The sequence below is a fragment of the Drosophila erecta genome, unplaced genomic scaffold (assembly GCF_003286155.1).
Source record: "Drosophila erecta strain 14021-0224.00,06,07 unplaced genomic scaffold, DereRS2 tig00000126-arrow-pilon, whole genome shotgun sequence".
NCBI lineage: Eukaryota > Metazoa > Arthropoda > Insecta > Diptera > Drosophilidae > Drosophila > Drosophila erecta.
In genome coordinates this window covers 814,060-832,313 of record NW_020825209.1, presented here as the reverse complement: position 1 = coordinate 832,313, position 18,254 = coordinate 814,060, and the positions used below count along the sequence as shown (strand labels likewise).

The 18,254-nt window shown below is 49.8% G+C and overlaps 2 protein-coding genes across 2 annotated transcripts; both read left to right on the top strand.

Annotated features, from left to right (window-relative positions):
- Positions 1 to 143: 143 nt before the first annotated feature.
- On the top strand, positions 144 to 1,851 carry LOC6555605 (40S ribosomal protein S12, mitochondrial). The gene is made up of 2 exons (XM_001982621.3): positions 144 to 388; positions 1,413 to 1,851. Exons 1-2 carry the CDS (start codon positions 337 to 339, stop codon positions 1,781 to 1,783), a joined length of 423 nt encoding a protein of 140 aa, XP_001982657.1. The 5' UTR covers positions 144 to 336; the 3' UTR covers positions 1,784 to 1,851.
- A 12,997-nt stretch (positions 1,852 to 14,848) lies between these two features.
- On the top strand, positions 14,849 to 16,988 carry LOC6555603 (protein giant). Its single transcript, XM_001982619.3, has 2 exons — positions 14,849 to 15,320; positions 15,413 to 16,988. Exons 1-2 carry the CDS (start codon positions 15,269 to 15,271, stop codon positions 16,693 to 16,695), a joined length of 1,335 nt encoding a protein of 444 aa, XP_001982655.1. The 5' UTR covers positions 14,849 to 15,268; the 3' UTR covers positions 16,696 to 16,988.
- Positions 16,989 to 18,254: the final 1,266 nt, after the last annotated feature.

The following is an 18,254-nucleotide window of genomic DNA, read 5'->3' as shown; positions in this document are numbered from 1 at the left end:
CTGGCACAATTCTCTAAAAATCTGCATTTAAATTTATAAATTCTATAGCATTCTATCTTGCTTTGATTGCTGTTTTAAAATTGATAGTCTGGCAGCCTTGTCATTAGCGAGTGCACCCACCATATCTAGCGAGGGCTACCTTACTTGACTATCGAACCCGGTGCCACCTCTAAGACAGCCAACAGCTGATTGTCACATTAGAATTGAATTGGAATTAGATTATGAATTATTTTATCGCTTTTATAACACAAAAGATCGACTAACTAGCTTCCGAACAAGCACCCCCAACTCGAGGCACATCTGGCAACACAAAGAGGCTGAGTGGAACTCCGAAACATGAATTTTCTGCGGCAATCCTTTGGCATTACGAAACAGTTGGCTTCCCAAGGTAAGTTCAACCAAACTTTTAAAGTTAAAAACGAGAGTTTTAGGTTTCAACTGATTTTGTGGGCATGAGCTGCTCCTACGCAGGCACTGCCGCTCAGGAGTGCGTGACTTGGCGCATTTTGCAACCCTTCCGCTGGAAAGCGAACATCAAATAAACCGGGAGCGCATTAGTGTTTGTTTTCCCCTAGACTTTCATGCATTTCCCTAGTTTTCCCAACTCTTTTTGATGAGCGCGTGGCGGGCTCACTTTTCGCCTGCGAATATTTTCATTGCCAGTTTCTCATGCACATGCTTATGCACATTCCGCAGCTCCCCCGCTTTAGATAGCAAAAATAATTGAAAACCTGTCAGCCCGAAAAAAGAAGGAAAAGCGCGGAAACAATGGCAATGTTCAACCGCAAAAAAAGGTCGCAGTTTGGAGGACAAAAGGTGCCGGATTTGTTTGTCCGGCAATCCTGCATATGGAAATTATTACCTGCCGCTTGTGCGCGTGTGTGTGTGTGGCATTTTGGCATATTTATAATTGAAAACGCTGGCTCAACTGCTGCGTCGCTTTGTTTCTGGCCAAAAGGCTTGACAGGATTCGGAGCGAATGCTCCCATGCTTGCGCGTCATTTGGCTGCAATTATTGTCGCCCAGCCGCCAACTCCATTCCACAATGTTCGATTTCCACAGAGATTAGCCAGCCGCATGACAAAGGAGCCAGCCAGCACAGAACCAGCGGGCATTGTCAATCACTGACCAACTGTCCGTGGAAGTGACCCTTTGTCCGCATTCTGAAGCCGGGTACAGTCGTGCTTTATTGATTGCAATCGGTTTCTTTCGCTCCCATCATTGCATCCTCACCCCTGTGTTCATATCTTAGAATGGCCATTCTCACTTTCCCATTATCAAGGGGCTTCAACTAGGAACCCACTAGTTTGACTGTGGCGTAGTGAAAAGTAGTTTAAAGTGAAACCCCTTCGGAGATGCCCCCAAAAGTTCATTTTGTTGCACATATCTAACTCTGCCCTTTCTTTTGCCAGCCATCCAGAGCAGCTATGAGACCGCCATCCGCGGAATGGCATCGCTGCAGCAGATGCACCGCAGCGGACCGCACGTAAAGACGCGCCCGCCGCGCCAGCCGCTGGATGGAAAGCCCTTCGCCAAGGGCGTCGTCCTGAAGACGCTGATCAAGAAGCCCAAGAAGCCGAACTCGGCCAACCGAAAGTGCGTGCTGGTGCGCCTCTCCACCGGCAAGGAGATGGTGGCCTACATACCCGGCATCGGGCACAACCTGCAGGAGCACAACATCGTACTGTGCCGCGTGGGGCGTCTGCAGGATGTGCCCGGCGTGAAGCTGAAGGCTGTGCGTGGCGTCTACGACTTGGCGCACGTCATCAAGAAGAGCCAATAGTTATTAACCAACCGCTTGCTTTACCACGTTGTTCAAATGCATAACTCTACAATCAACAGACGGATAAAGATGCCTCGTTCTTATTATTGTTTGTTTTTTACGGAAAATTATGCAGCTCAGTCGGATTAAGAGGTAAGTGAGTAAGTAGTGACAAGTGAACGGGCTCAGGATCTCCTTACGTCCAGCGACCCTCCGGTTGTCTGGCTGCATTCTCGTAATCTTAAGTCAATAGGCTGTCGCATCATCCTTACCTATGAATACCCAGGCAGAACTCTCAGGCTCTCAGGGGAAAATGGTCTTAAACGGCATTTTACGCTTTAGCTGGCAAATCCTTTTGCATGAATCCTGTTTGCTTTTTAACAGAATTGCAAATTTTCTGCCACATAATCGTTAGCTGAAATGGGCGTCACTCCCATACGCCCACTCTTCACAGTTAGGAAGTTCAATAGAAAATCGATGCAGTAGTTGGTTGCTTTTTGGGAATCCTGCTGGGTGACTGCCGAAAATTAGCCAAGGAAATTGAGTCTTTCGACAAGGGGAAGCATCTGTGATTCCTGGATTATTACAATCACTTCAGCCGGAATTTTAACACAGATTGATCAACTACGAGCTTGGTAGTTAGGGATTGGCTGCCAAAATTGCCCATTCGTTTAAGAGGATGGGTTTAAATAGGACGCAAATGAACTGTCTTTGACTGCAAACTATCTAATTTCGCTGTAATAAAACTGGGTCCTTTGTGACATACCTCAATCCGATTGTCGGTCCGAATCAAAGTCGTTTCGGGAGTGTCCTGGGCAGGATTCACCGTTAACCCATCCGCAAGTAGAGACAGTTAAGCAAATACATGCGAAGATCCTTTCAAGTAAGCCGACGTCGAAGCTGTCGCCGTGGGGACGTCTTTGTGTCCACATCCTCGGATGGATGACATTTCGGTGACCGCAGCAATGCCGTTTCCTCTGTCCTCCAGACATTGTGTCAACAGAGGGCCAGAAAACCAGGAAGACAGACAGTCAGAAAGACAGAGCCATGGGTGTACCGTTAGTCCCGGCCGAAAGTCCTTAGTCCTGCTGCCTGATTGAGCCATTATGACAGCAGGTCCTTTGTCGCAGGATCGTTCGTCTTCGCCGCTTCTTCTGCCTTTCTGCTGAGTCAAGTTGTCCAACATTTTTGGGACCCGCCTTTGTTTGCCGGCGTGCATAATTTTTATCAATAAAAACGCCATTGTCCAGCGTTAGGGAAGAAAAAACACATACGAGTCCTGCTTCCGTGTAATCGCCGAAGGATATTAGCTGCTTTTTCCTCAGCTCTTTCTCTTTGTCCATCGTGTTAACTGTAAAATTTGCCAAATGAAAAATGACTCCCGGACTCGGATTCGAACTCGGACTCGGGCATTACTGGCCAATCATCGAGGCGTTCACACGTCTGTGGCTTGGCCAGAATGAATTGGCAAAACATCTGGGAAAAAGGACATTCAAAAGTTTTTATCTCAAACGAATTGTGCGACTCGAATCGCAATTTTTCGGGGAATGATTGAGTGTGCGAAACTTAAGGAACACGGCCTACATCTTGATCTGGTCGTATATCTAGAATGATCACATAGACAACACATTTTAATTCGAACTGACCCTGAGTTATTGCCTTTGTTTCATTGTTCTATGCTTACCACAATATCAGGCGTAAATTATTGATTTTCATGTATTCGCAGCATGTATTTTTGCTCATCTGTGAGCTTCTGGTCTGCTCTGTGGCCTTAGTTGTGGCTTTAATTGCGCCTGCACCCCTTCTAATCATCTTTTGCGGCATCAGATGGGCTTGCACACCCACAACCAATCGATGCTGTCACTTGCCCGTTTAGCTTCACTCTTTGCCGCAGACACGAAATGGGAAAGCAGTGGAGAAAGGGTGGCAGAGTCACTGGAGTTTGACTGTGCGAATTGCCAAACATTTTATTTAATCATGGACACGTGTTGTGCGACCTATAGGGGGTTGGGTGGCCAGGGGTTGACGGTGGATGGTGGTGGGATCACCCCGAGAAGATGACTCCCAAATGTTCAACCCTTGTGCAACCCTTGCGTGATGCGAGTCTCGCAACTCCGCATCCAAAATGGCGCTGCCAAATGGCTGAATCCCGGCCAGAATCCGTGCTCGATTCGCAATAACTATGGTTTCGGCTAAGCCGCATTCCGCGGGGACCTGTGATGCTTAACTTCTGCTCTGATCTTCTTTCGATCGCACAAGAATGAGGTCCCTAATTGGCATCTTGTTGTCCTGTTGTCTTGGCCCTTGTTCCCTTTCTTTGGCCACAATCGAAATGTCAAGTGCGAGTCAAATAATGATGCATAACGCCCGTCCAGACCCGTTTCTAGATGTTGCAACGAGATTATCCTTCGGAAACATCATCATTTTCCTGTAATCGATTGCAGAAGGAGGCGAGCACCGAACACATCTTCCTCAAAAGGATCAGAACTGGCAAAAAACGGGAAAACAGAAAACGGAAAACCAGAAAAAAGATGAAGAAACAGCAACAAACGACGGGCGGGCCAAACCACACAAAGGACGATCGTCGATCTCGCTCCGCTGCGATCCAGGAATGTGTGTCCTTTGGCCACGTGCAGAGCACACTCCAATCACTCCAATCACAGGCGAGAAAAGGGACACACTTTGGCCGCCAGGTGAGCGGCCAAGTGTCAATCAGGACTCGCGATCCCCTCGTGATTGCTGCATTTCAACCCCAAGCGATCCCAAATCGCAAATCGCATCTGATTCGCCACGATCGCAGCCCACGACTCCTATTCGATCTGCGTTGACATTCGAAGAGATCCTGGCGATCAAAATGTGTTTACTCATGGCCCAAATCCCTTCCCTTCCCTTTGGGGCGTCACGATCGAATGGCAATCCTTTGCGGCCGACGCACGATCGGCACGTGGCGACTAGGATCGTTAGCTGATTTATTTATTATTCAGGCAAATAGTTTTCGCACTTTTTCTGTTGAATTTGGTCGGGAAGAAACAGAAACGACAGTTGATTTTGATCTCTGATTTATTCCTTCACACTCTTGCTGTACAATGCGCATCCGCAGAATCTGGACGTTTGTTTCTCCAAACTACGAAGGTTTCTGAAAATGTAATTAACTGCAGCTTTCAGCCACAAGTTTTGCGGTATTATTGCTTGTAGCTGGAGTACCAGTATTCCCAGGGGTTCGAAAGTCAACGCATCTAGTCCAGCAGACCACAGACCACAGACCAGTTTGGACTTCTGTGGGGATCAGGGGAATGAGATCACGGAGGCACTGCTAGCTTTAGTGGGCATGACCAGTGGCTTTCAAGGATCTACCTAGATCTAGTGCGACTAGGATTAGCTCGCGATGACCCAGTTTTCCACTCCCCGCTCAAGTGATTTGGCAATTGACCTAACAATTGGGCTAGGCGCGCTACGAAATCTGAAAATCTGGGGATCTAGGCATCTAATCTTATGGATTTACGTGAAACTTTTGCAATCGAACTGGCCCCTGGAACTCGACCATTATTTGGCAATATACGAGCGGAGTGGCCTAATCTGGTGCACTGTGGACTGATCCCGATGCCGATCCGCGATCCGCGGTCCGCGATCTCTGATCTCCTCGCTCGCTCGTAATCTCAGATTAAATTAAAATGTCGCAGGAAGGCAGGAGCGACGGCGGGCGACGGGCGGCGGAGGTGGGCCTGTGCAGGACTCACCTCTGTTTGCGCTAAATCCCCGAGATCCAGAGGCCTAATCCTTTCGCTCGAGCGACTACCTGGCCGACTGATCCCGTGGCCCAGATCCCAGAGCCCAGAGCCCAGATCCCGAAGCCATGCAACAGTCGCGCTACACACGAATTAACCTGATTAAAATTGTATTTTTCCCAAATTTATGGGATTAAGTTCCGTTCAAGTTCCTTTAACTCGTTTAAGCTACCGGATTTAGTTCAAGTGCTCGCCTGGATCTCCCCGGGAGACCTCAGGCCACTCAGGACACTCGGGACACTCAGGCTACACAGGCCTCTCAAGCCTCTCAAGCCTCCGTGAGCCGATTTTTATTGGGCTGGCTTAATTAGCACAATTGTTTACAAATTTACCTTTCGTCATGCTGCAAGGGACTGTTCCAGGATCCTCCTGCGATCGGTGTGTGAAATCCATGGCCCGCACACGCCCACGGCTCAGAGTTCCCAGCCAGAGTCTAACGTCGTGCAATTCGGAGCCGATCAGGGCAGATCCGCTATGTGTGAACCGAGCGCACTGCAATTCCCTTTAAAAATCGCTCTAATCCAGAGCGAGGAGCCTGCTCTATGGGCAACCAGTTCCACCAGCTCGTCGGCCGTTTACCAACCAATTATGGGCCTTATGCAACTCGTAACGAGTGAGCCAAACTTAGCCACACACTTTTATGCGACTGCAGCTAAGGGGTTCCGAGTTGCAGGAAGGGGCGAAATCAGTCCATAATTCACCAGGCTTACTTATGTATCTAGTGCCAGTGCCCAGGAGAACTAAGAATAGACTTCCCGAATGTTTTTTTTCAACCAAAAGAGTGATATGCCCAAGTGACCTCGGCGAACGTGAGGCTACTTTGAGTAACTGCGGCCTCACTTCCGTTGGGCAGCTGGAAAGGCTTAAGAGTCCTCGATTGGCGCCTGGGCAGGGATCCTGCGCCTCCTGTGCTGTGCGAGCGTTCCCTCGAAGAGGACGCAAACCCGGTGCTTGGGCAAATGAAAACAAATATTTATGCGTAAAAACAAACCCCAGACGAGGGCCCAGGGGCCTGTTGGCCGTGGAAAAACAAATCGTTTGTATGCCCTGTGGACCAGCCAGGCGAGAAACACGTGCCCACTTATTATATTTTCGTTGGATTCCAGTCCGGGGCTGTAAGGTCAACTGACTGGCCATTGACGCTGGAAAAACAAGGCGCGCAAGTCAAGCCATCGGAATGGATTTCGAGTCGCGTTTCCCCGACATAAAGTTGCAATATGTTGTGTGCGGGATTAGAGCCGGAGCAATTGCGATCCTCTGGCCGCAGTCCGAACTCCGATTCCATTCGGGCTACGCCCCCTCGAGATTAATGAGGATGTGCGTCGTGTGTTTACTCCGCTACGTTTTCAGTCCGCAATCCGCAATCCACAATCCAGAATGCAGAATGCAGAGTCGTCAGCATCCAGCGCCCGAAGTCGAATCCTTTCACTGGCCAGGGGCATGAGCCACATGTGTTCGTTTTCCAGCTGCTGACCACACTGGGCACTGTACATCGGACATTGGACATTGGACTTTGGTCATTGAGCATTGGGCACCAAACACCGCTCATTAGGCAGCCTTCCACTTAAGCGTGAGTTGGCTCTTTTTGCGTCTTTCATAAATTAACCAACAATGGGAGGCAAACTGAGGTCCAGTCGCTTGGCTCGTGTGGCCCTTCAGTGCTCGGATTCTGGCAGCATTTCCTTCGGGATGTGGCCAGCAGCCAGCTGAACAGCGTTCCTTTCGCAGCCAGAAGCAGTGAGGCTCGAGTTCTATTCGAGCTCCCATTCAAGCCGCTCGAAGCTCCACCCACGAGTGGGCAGCTGGAGCTGCAGCTGCATCACTCCGAATGGAGCCCATGATCCCTAGCTAGCTCCCTAGCTATTGCTAGAGCACATCCTGAATCGATTCGATTGCCACACTCCGAGGGAAAGGATCAAGTCAGGCAGGCGGCAGGCGGCAGGAGGCAGGAGGCTGTCGAGGAACTTTCTTTCCCGCAGTTCCTTTGAAGCGTTCCAGCGAACAATTAGTGAAGAAAGTCGTGTGGCTCGTGCACCGAAACAATTCCGCAGCCAGCGGTCCTCAGTGCCCAGTCCGCTCCTAATTATGCGTCGAAAAATTGAGCGCCTCAAATTACTCCTGCAATCCGAGCAAGAACGCAACATGAGACTTGGTAATGGTGATGGTATTGGAAATGGAAATGCAAATGCCATTGCCATTGCCATGCAAGTTAATTAATCACGGCAACTTGTGGCAAATTGTATGCAGGGGCATCCAAGGGCCGACCGGAACCGTAGATCATTAGGAGTCCAGAGTGCCAAGATGGCGTGGCATATGTGAGAGAGCCTCCTTTGTGTCCGGCGAACGGTTGGGAAACCCTGGCTAATGGTCTCCGCTGACAGTCGAGACAATAAGCGCGATATATATTTATATATGGTCTGGTCGAGGAAAGGATTCCGGGGTCAGTTCCCAGGGAGAGGAACTCTTCTGCACGCTCCGCTGATCCCACTATTTGTCTGTTTGGCAAACAGACCAGGACCTCGATCACGACAAAAAGATAATCGGCGAAGGGTAAGACAGGAAGTGATCTGCTTTCTTCGCATCGTTTCCACTTGTCTGGCCACAAATTTGAGGTTGCCCGGCCAGATAATCTTATAATGTTGCTGCTCCTCGCCAAACTCTTCTCGAGTTTCCCCCGATTGTATTGACAAAACAGTTTTGGTATCAATGACAGGGTTTCCAGCCACGGCGAGGGGCAGGTGGTCACCACATCGATTCAGCCAGGAGTGGGGGCGTAAAACCTAATTTCGAGCCAGAAGCCAACTCCGCAGACTCCCCACAAATGTGTCAAATTGATGGGGTGACATCCAAGTCCACCCTGCTGCGCCCCAGAAAAAACTGGAACAGAACAGGGTTGAGCCAACAGTTGTGGGAAATTGCCAAAAGTGACCACAGCGGCGGTCAGCAGTCCGGGCAAGAATTGCCCGCAAAATTGCCAGCGAGCAACCACTTGTAATCAACCCAGCGCCATCCGCTTTGTTATCATTAAGCAACCGCCCGGGAAAGTCGGAAAAGGCTTTTCCAAGCCGAACCGAACCGCACCGAACCAAAACCCTTTCATTTGCGTTAATGAAAATGCCCCCGATGCTGTCTGTCTGTCGTCTGCTATTTATTTATTAAATGCAGGAGACTCCCTCGCCTCCGGATGGACACAATGGACATCGGACAATGGACTGGGTCAGCTGGCACAGCTGTCGCATTTTCCCTAAGCCCTGGATCTCTGGCCTCGTCACCCACTCCCGCACGTCCATCTCCACCTCCACCTCCACCTCCACCGCCATCTCCACCCCCAGCATCTCCATTCCATCGGATATCTCCTGGCTCTAATGAAGTTGCGGGGATTCATTGCCCAGAGAACCCGTTTCCCACCAGACGGACAAAATGAAGTCGCTGCGGTGGTGGTTTTTCTTCGAAATCCCCTCCAGCTGTGGTTTGTGCCTCTGATTGGCTGAGCCCTGCCAGCTCTGCTTTATTGCAGTCTTCGATTTCGTAGCAGGACCTCGATTAACAGCGCCAAAATGGCGCAATCCCGGCAATGGAGGATGTAACGTGACATGGCGATGCAACTGGGCCCAGGTTCGAACTTGGGATTATGTAATTGGGCCGCGAGCAACTGGAGGCACGTTCTTGCTCGGAAACCAGTGGGGAAAGTTCGAGATGCAGCAGCTTCTTTTCATGCATTTGATTTGGTTTTATGAGGATGGGAACCTTGTTTTGCGAAAGTGCTGCAGCCAGAGTACTTACCCACCTACTTAACTCCCTATCTGCAAGTTTAGGCAACAATGTATCTGCTTTTTGATTCCGCTGCGTTGCGTCAAATGCTTTACTGTGTGGACTCGGGCTTAGACAAATCTGTGCGTTGAGCTTGGCTCGACAGTTAGTCAAGTCATCGGGAATCCATTGCCGGCTTAAAAGTGAGGATCTGGCGGATCTGGACACTTGTCTTCGGGGGATTACGCGGTTCGGAACACGCAATATTATGCGAGATTAACTTGAGGCAGCCAGATAGTCAGGATTAGCATGGAGGATCGAGAGAAGCTGTACCTGGTCACCTGTCGGATCACCCGGACGTCGGATCACGTCGGCCCACTGAGCTTCCCAAAAATATTTGTCCTCTCCTTCCGAGAAGCAAAAAATGCACGAATAACGAGGAATCTGGAAATTATGAAATGATATGCTAGTTCATATTTTTGGCAGAACTCGGGACAATGGCACATTTTGCCACCTACAAAACTGCGTGCACAAAGGGCTTAAACCGCTTAAAGACCGTTTAATCTCTTGGATTTCAGTCGTTTTTAGTTTCATGTGAAAAAAGTCGAGGCAAAAGGCAATTGTGGCTCTCGAAGGAGATGGGAACCGATCAGAACCAAACAGAACTGAACGGAACGGAACTCGGATACAATGGGTGTGGCCGGGTCGAGACTTCACAGGGTCAAATGCTCATATTACGAGCTGGCCAGGAGTCACTCTATGAAAGAGTTATGCGGAATGAGGCTTAGGACCATTTAGTTCCGTTCCGTGCAGCCCAGTGCAGTTCCGTTCTCTGTTCCAGGATTTCCCCGATCTGCCGACCCGATTGTATCTGGGCAGCATCCGTTCCGCTGGAGATCGTGTTGGCTGGATAGGCTTTATATGCTGATGGCAGTCAGGATGGCAGTTAGATGGTGCGAACTGACAATTGACACAATTACCAGGACGGCCAAATCCGCAAACCGCTGCAATGCCATTTTGACAGCAATTGTCCTGGCCAACAATGCGCACAGAGATCTCGGATCTGCAATTTGGAATCCAAATTCTGAATCTGGAGAGGATGGGGGCTAACAGTAGCCTTTCTAACGGGGTTTCGTAGGCGGCTTTGCCCAGCAGCCGAACAAAGGGACCAAAAGGAGTGCAGCAGAAGGACAGACACTCCCGCAAAAAGGTGTGAAAATTTCAAGGGCCTTGATAGATGGAGTGGGCCCGAACCGCCGATGGTCGGGGCGCAACTCTTTTTATGTGGGCTCTTCGCCTGGCGGCTTGATTAACTCCGGAAAACTCCGGAAAACCCCTAACGGTGCTCGGCCACTGACAATGGGCGTCGTGGCTGATGGCTGATGGCTGCTGTCTGATGGCAGCTAATCAACAGTAAAATGCATAAAATTAAGCGAGATGTGAAAGGGCATTATGGGAATAAGGGTCTGTGCGCCGGCTATTAGGCTATTAGAATCGTTTCACACTTAACTGTGCCGCACATAACTGTACCGCGAGCGGTTCCCACCCAAACAGATACCGATCCCAGAGCTGGGATTCCGGGACTGGAACAATGGCCGAGCGTTGACAGTTCATCAAGGCGGATGATGCGTGCAAAATGAATGTGCCATCGGTGGCGAATACCCTGCAATCGCTGCGCACAGTGCACTGGAAACTGCGGTCTTGCCAGACTTGCTCCTCGGTCGTTCCATCGGCCCTACCGACTTCTGGACAATACTATGTGCCTCCTAAATCTTCGCAGTGTAGCTGCAGTGCCTCGATCATGCGTGAAATGTTGCTTTCCTTGGGCTTCTTTCTTCGCTCGTCTGGTGTGTGCGAGTGTTTTCCCAACCCGAGCATTCTCATTTTCCTATGACGATGGCGATGGCGATGGGCGTGGACCCGGACACACCCCTCGATCCCCCGTTTCTGTGTCCTGGCCATCTTCCTGGGCTCCTGACAGCAGGACAACAGCCACAATGGTGGCGTAAGGAAGTAGCAAGTTAGTTTTGCCCATTCAAATGGCACTCGCAACACCGAGCTCTTTGTGCGGCAATTTGACGAGCATCAAATGGCTCTTCCCGTGTGGGGTCTCCCCCTGGATGGATCTGTGATCGATCGACCGATCGCCCAATCTGGGGTCAGGACCTTGAACCCACACACAGTTTCAATATTGGGCATGCGAGCGTGGAAAGTTCACTGAGTTGCTGGCTTGTTTGGCCGGCGCAAACTTCAGATAGTAAGACAGATAGTAGACGCGCTGTCGCCTCCACTCGGAAGATGCGGCTGGAGCAGATAAGGGGATATGGGACTCAAAAGCAATCGGGGTCTGCGGGGCAAATGTCATTTGGGTAATCAAAACCGCACTAATTGGCATAGTAATGCAATACTGCCGTGGCATCCAGGATTCGGGATGCGGATTCCGCATGCCGGACTGGAGATCTGCTCGAGATCTTTTCGCTCGGCTGGTCAATGAATGGAAATGAATGAGGGCTCTATTTGGAGCGGCTCGACGTCTCTCAATTACAGAGATGCCATAATTGAGCAGCCTGCGCTGGACGTGGGATTAGGAGCCATAGGATAACAATTAGCCAAAGGATTTGACGACGGAAGCTACGGCCATTGTGGTTCCTTTCCAGTACTTAACTTGTGTCTTTTTTAGTCGGGCTTCTTTTTGCCGAGCTGTGCACTTCCGTTTGCGGAAGTGGCTGAGGCAAATCCCCGGACACGTCGAGCCGAGCAATACCTGTTCCCATTATCCCTTGCAAGTGTGCACTTTGCATATGCCAAGGAAAACAAATAAGGATCCTTGTTCCTCGATCCCCGATCCCCGATCCTGGTTGGTCTTTTTCGCTTAGCCCAAACACCAAACACTCGGCAGCGGGAGAAGAGGGCCTTTGTGCGCCCGAGGAGCACGTGTAATCCCGCTCACTTCCTCGCCGCCCGACTACTTACTTCCTCATTAGCATCGCAGGATATTGGGATATAGACGGGCCCAAGTGCCTTTGCTGATGGGCTTAGGCGGCCAGCGTGGCCAGCGTGGCCAGCCGAGAATCAACTGAATGACGGCCAAACTAATCATGCATCTGAAGTAATCTCATTTCATCAATTGTGCTGAGGAAGGGCCCTTCAAGGGGTTTCTGCGGAGGAAGTTGGCAGAATAGCGCGGCACCACTCGAGTATGGCAACAACTGATGATATCAAAAAGATGATATACCACCCAATCCCAAACTAGGGTTTTTTAGGGGCAACAAGCGGCATGCAGTTTCCCAGAAACAAAATGGCCGTACTGACATGCGATAAGTTGCTGCCAACTTGCGTTTACGACAGGGCATTCGAAGTTATGGATGCCAATATGCGACTGTTGGCCCATTAGGACAAAGGGCCGCGAAAGGAGTTAACGGCAATTCCGCGAATCCAAGTCCAAGCCACTGCTCACCCTTTTTTGGACGTAGAAGGGTCATAGAGGCAAACCCCTTTCAGTCAATTAGTCGCTGATTTTCTTTGTCACCTAGCAGCGGACCAACGTAAAAATCGCAGCCACAATGGGCGAGGCAGAACCCTTTTCTTCTCAGGACCGCCGACGTCCGAAATGTCAGTTTATAGCTGCTAAAAAACAGCAGCGGTTTAGGGTCCCCGGAATGAGGCCTTTCGCACGAAGCGTCCATTATGCAATAAAACTCTGCATGTTTTTTAGGCAACAGCATAACAACTTAGGTGCATAAGTGCACATCCAGTGGGCGGCAGCAACCCGTTCGGGCATCAGGTAGGTGATTCCGTAAAAAACGCGCCCAAGGTCGCCACTCAAAGGATTGCACAAATATTGCATCTTTGGTGCGGAGCTCATTATGGCGAAGCAACAGCAGTCCGCGCAAGGGAATATATGGTTTTATGGCCTTCTGTTTTTTAAGTTTTTCTTCTTTTTTCGCTGAATCTGGTTTTTACGGCGAACTTGGCAACTCTTTGGCTTCGACTTCGGCCGCGACTTTTTATGGCATCTGCTCGGGATCGATTGGGTTGGGTTATATGGCCAGGATCTGCTCGGGCTCGAGCTCGCGGATCGCGGATCGCAGGTAAAGGATCGACTCAATGACGGCGACGTGGCGGTCCGAGTTTTAGTTAATCCACCATTTTTACGGTTGGATTAGCGCACGGATTAGTGGATAAGTTCGCGGTTTTTTACTGATTACCATATCGATCCCTCTTTTTATTTGCAATCTTCCACTGACCCACTGAATGGGCAGTTGTAAAAAGAGAATGAATGAAACTTACTGATAGGTACTGATAGGATTTGGTATCAAACTGCGAGTATGGACTAAGTATGTGCCGAAAGTAGCTGCAGTAGTATCGAGCGGGTTTCTTCCCATGGATGACGGCCAACTTTGTACCGCTACCCACTTCCGTTGGCCGCCGAGGCGACCGTTAGGACAAACAGTTAGCAAAGTGAAACAACTTGTCGAGGATCCCACAACCCCTGCCGCAGCGGAAGCCCAAGGGATAAAGGACGTAGCATCAAGGATGTTTAAGGAGGAGGGCAAACACGAGCAGTCAACATGACGGACACTTGTCGCAATGATCCTGGACTCTCGATTCTCGACGCTCGATGCCCGATCCTCGAGGTGGCGGCGTCATGAATCAAATGGGCAGACTGGCGAGTGTCCTTGCCGGGATTCCGGGAAGCAGCCGAGTTTGCATTGCCGAAATAGGAAAAGGATGCGAATTACGCCAGCCGAAAAGGGCTGAAAACAGCAAGAAAGCCAGAACTCGCCCTAATTTCCATAATTTGTCACGCACAATCCAACGAATTCGCCATCGCATAGATACAAAGATTCTGGATGGGCTGGTCAGCAAAAGGATTTCGGGACAAAAGCGCAAAACAAACGGATTTAGCCATCACAACCCTTGGACGTTATGCATCCATAATCAACAAACCAGGTTCTATCTCTTTCGTTGGCCAGATGCCTCTCTTTCTGGCCAGAAAGTATGATTTGGCCCTAATCATAATGGACTACAGGCATGGGGCTTTGATTTGCGAACTGTTCTGGAAGATTCAGAAGTGGGTTTATACTTGAATGCTGAAAAGAAGAGCATACAATGGTAACATGGGATTTATTCTGTATACTTGAAGTTATCCTGTAGTTACTTAAATCAGAACCCACTAAATGTTTGAAATTGGTTTTTTGTAACTACGCCGCAGTTTAATGATTTTTTGTCGCTTGGTTTTCAAAGCAAGTAAGTTAGATACAATTGCACAATGCTGGTTTATGTAGAAATGGGATTTAAGTAAGCTTAGACTTATAAAACGCCGCCCATGAAAACAAAGCCGAGTTCTAGAACTCCAATAAATTATACATATTTTTAAGCAATTCTTTGAAAACGAAATGTAAGGCACTGCAGAAGTGCTACGAATTTCCCTGTTTTTTCTCATTGAACATTAAAACCCAGAAAAAACCATATCCTTTCGCGGAAACTGATGAAACGTAAAGTTCGAAAACTCTTTATACTTCTTTTTTAAATTACGCTAAATGGCGAAGTAACAATAGCACAAAGAACTATGATTTTTGCGAAAACTGCGAAAACCAAATGAGGGAAAGGGCAGCCGCACCCTTGTAAAACCCTTTCGAAGGCGGCGAGACAGAGAGGGCAACAGCGAGAACGGGACAGAGCCAGAATCACCCCTTTGCCCTTTGGACTTTGGCCTCTGTACCGCCTACCTGCTTCGTACCGCCTCGGCTGGCCGCTCGTGTCCGCCATTTCGACGTGAATGAGGCGTCGGCGCAGCCTCCGCATTTTGGGTATAAATGCAGGGGGTTCCGACGAGAGGAAATCAGTTTGCGTTCGACATCGTCAGCGTGAAGACATAGCAACAGCTCAGCCAGATCACCAGTCTATATAGTCTACATAGCGCCCATCAGTTGGATTAAACCCATCGACCGACCACACTCCGCACACCATGCTAATGCACGAGAAACTCATGGCCGGGCAGTTCTTCGATCTCAAGACTGGTAAGTGGCCACGCCCCTCGCTCCTACACGCTCCTCGATCCGCAAACTAACGAATACCCCCTCTCTCTCTCTCTCTCTTTCCATCTGCGCAGATCGCAAGCCCCTGATGCACCACCACCAGTACCAGCACCACCAGCAGCAACCACTGCATCACTTGCCGCACAGCCAATTGCCGGTTCAGGGATCCTTGGGCCTGCCCAAGATGGATCTGTACACGGCCTACGCCTACCAGCAGCAGTTGCTGGGAGCTGCCCTCAGTCAGCAGCAGCAGCAGCAGCAGCAGCAACATCAGCAGTTGCAGCAGCAGCAGCAGAGCTCCTCTGCTGAGGTGCTGGACCTTTCCCGTCGATGCGACAGCGTGGAGACGCCCAGGAAGACTCCCTCGCCCTATCAAACGAGCTACAGCTATGGCAGTGGTTCCCCCTCAGCCTCGCCCACCAGCAATCTGCTGTATGCCGCCCAGATGCAGCAGCAGCAGCAGCAACACCAGCAGCAGCAGCACCAACAATTGGCCTCCCTGTATCCCGCTTTTTACTACAGTAACATCAAGCAGGAGCAAGCCACGCCCACTGCTGCTCCGCCCAAGGTCACACCAACCGCCAACCTTCTGCAAACCTTCGCTGCCGCCTCTGCTGCGGCCGCCGCTGCTGCTGCCGCCTCCTCGACCAACTCACCAAGGCCCGCCAGCAACGCCAGCACCATGCAGATAGATGTCCTGGACAATCCGCAGTCCCCGGCTGTTGAGGCCACCACGCCCACCACCTCCAGCAGCGGCGAGGCGGGAAAGAACACACGCCCCTTCAAGGCCTTTCCCCGGGATCCCTTGGTAATCGCTGCCAATTTCGCAGCCACAGACGTCCTTCTGGACAATCCGCGAGTGGAGCGCTACACGGAATACCGGAAGCGGGTGCTTGAGCAAATCCGCAGCTCCAATGGAGGATCGCGCACCGTAACCAACCCCAAGATGCGGAGGACGAACTCGAGAAGTGGATCCGTCAACGAAGGCAGCTCCTCAAACAACAACAGCGAAAGCGAGGATCGCGCTGCCGCCGAGGAGTCCAGCGACTGCGATTCGCAGGCGGGCAACTTCGAGGGCAAGTCCGCCACCAGCAGCTCCAGCAACTTGGCCAACGCTACTGCAGCAAATGCGGGAATCAGCTCGGGCAGCCAGGTCAAGGATGCCGCCTACTACGAGAGGCGTCGCAAGAACAACGCCGCCGCCAAGAAGTCCCGCGACCGCCGCCGCATCAAGGAGGATGAGATCGCCATCCGGGCCGCTTATCTGGAGCGCCAGAACATCGAGCTCTTGTGCCAGATTGACGCCCTCAAGGCCCAGCTGGCCGCCTTCACCTCCGCCAAAGTAACCACCGCCTAAAGGTCCACTCCTCTCTTGATGCGTTGAACGCGAGGATCCGAATCGTATGTCCTGTTTTTTGGGTCAGCTTATCTGTGAATAGTTTAGGGGGCTCAACTTTCTTTTTTTTACACACTCGCATTTAAGTACTTTAAGTCCTTGGAGTATACGTTATATTTGGAAAATGTATTAGCTGTAAGTGCATCTCGCAATCTCACCAGTTAACTATCAATGGAATCATCTCTAGTTGTAGAAGTCCTAGCTAGCCATTAGTGTCTAACTCGTAAGTGAATTTTTTTCATAGCCCTAAGAAATCAATCGTAATAAATTATCGAACATAATTACTCCATTGCTCCTTCAAATTTGCCTGGCAAATCTTCGTAGTTTCTTGGTTAGCTGACAACTAAGCCTAAAAGTATACCCTGAATTATATCTCAGCCGCGAGGCATCACGAACCTGCTCATGTTTCGCATTGCATACCCTTGTGCGCAGCTCCAAGTGCAGCCACAAAATCCGAGCCAAATCCAACGATTTTTCGATCTGCGATACCAGGCGAACAGAAGACATAGTAGGCGTCAGCTGGTAACTGAAAGTATATCAAACAGCTGATATTTCCCCATTCCCCGATTGACCAATCAGAAGTAAGCAAAGCAAAGTAAGCGCAAAACAACCGTTAGACTGTGCCAAGATCAATCTAAGGATGGGGAAACCATTTGATTCTTTGGCTGTGTCACGAATTTGTCACGCGAGGCACGAACTTACTATGAACGCCCTATGTATTTGCTTGGCGCGTGACAAGAAACACCTGCACGCGCCCATCTTTGGGTGAATCAAAAATTTATAAGCTTGCCACTTACTAGGAATTCTGGTCGCCTAGTATTTCACATCGGAAAATAAACCCGTTTTCCCAACTTTTTCGGCCGCCGTCATGCCATTTTGTCAGTCAAAATCGATGGTTTTCGGATCTCTGACACCAGGCGAACAGAAAACATAGTAGGCGTCAGCTGGTAACTGAAAGAAGATCAAAACAGCTGACAGTTTTCAACATGGCCGCCCTCCTACGCGTTTCGTCATCATTTGACCAATAGGAAGCCAGTTGATGGAGGGAAACCGTTAGTTTAGCTCAGAAGTTAGCAAGAACAGCTGTTGATTTTCATGATGGCTGCCCTATGCATCTCTCCAGTCAGCTGGCAGAGAGCGACAGCTCGATCCCTACTGAAAGTTCTGTTCGCCTGGTGTTCAGAATCTGCAAATCAGCCACTTTATTTACTTTGATTAAAGCGGTCAACGTTAAGAACTAACATCTGATCATATTTTACATTATTTTACACGGCATGCTGGTGGTTTGGATCTTCGGTAGTGCGGTCGCATTTTAGGTAGGAAACTTGATGTAGGCAGCACAGCTGTCGCTCTCGGGTCAGAAACTTTGCTAGGCTTAGCGTGGACTCGAGCCGATCATTACCTATAAATTATTTAAAAAAATATAAGTTTAAATTTGTGTGCATTTAAAAAAAAAAACAGTTTGTAACAACTAACATTGCTTAAATTTGTAAACTATTAAATAAATATTAATGAAAAAG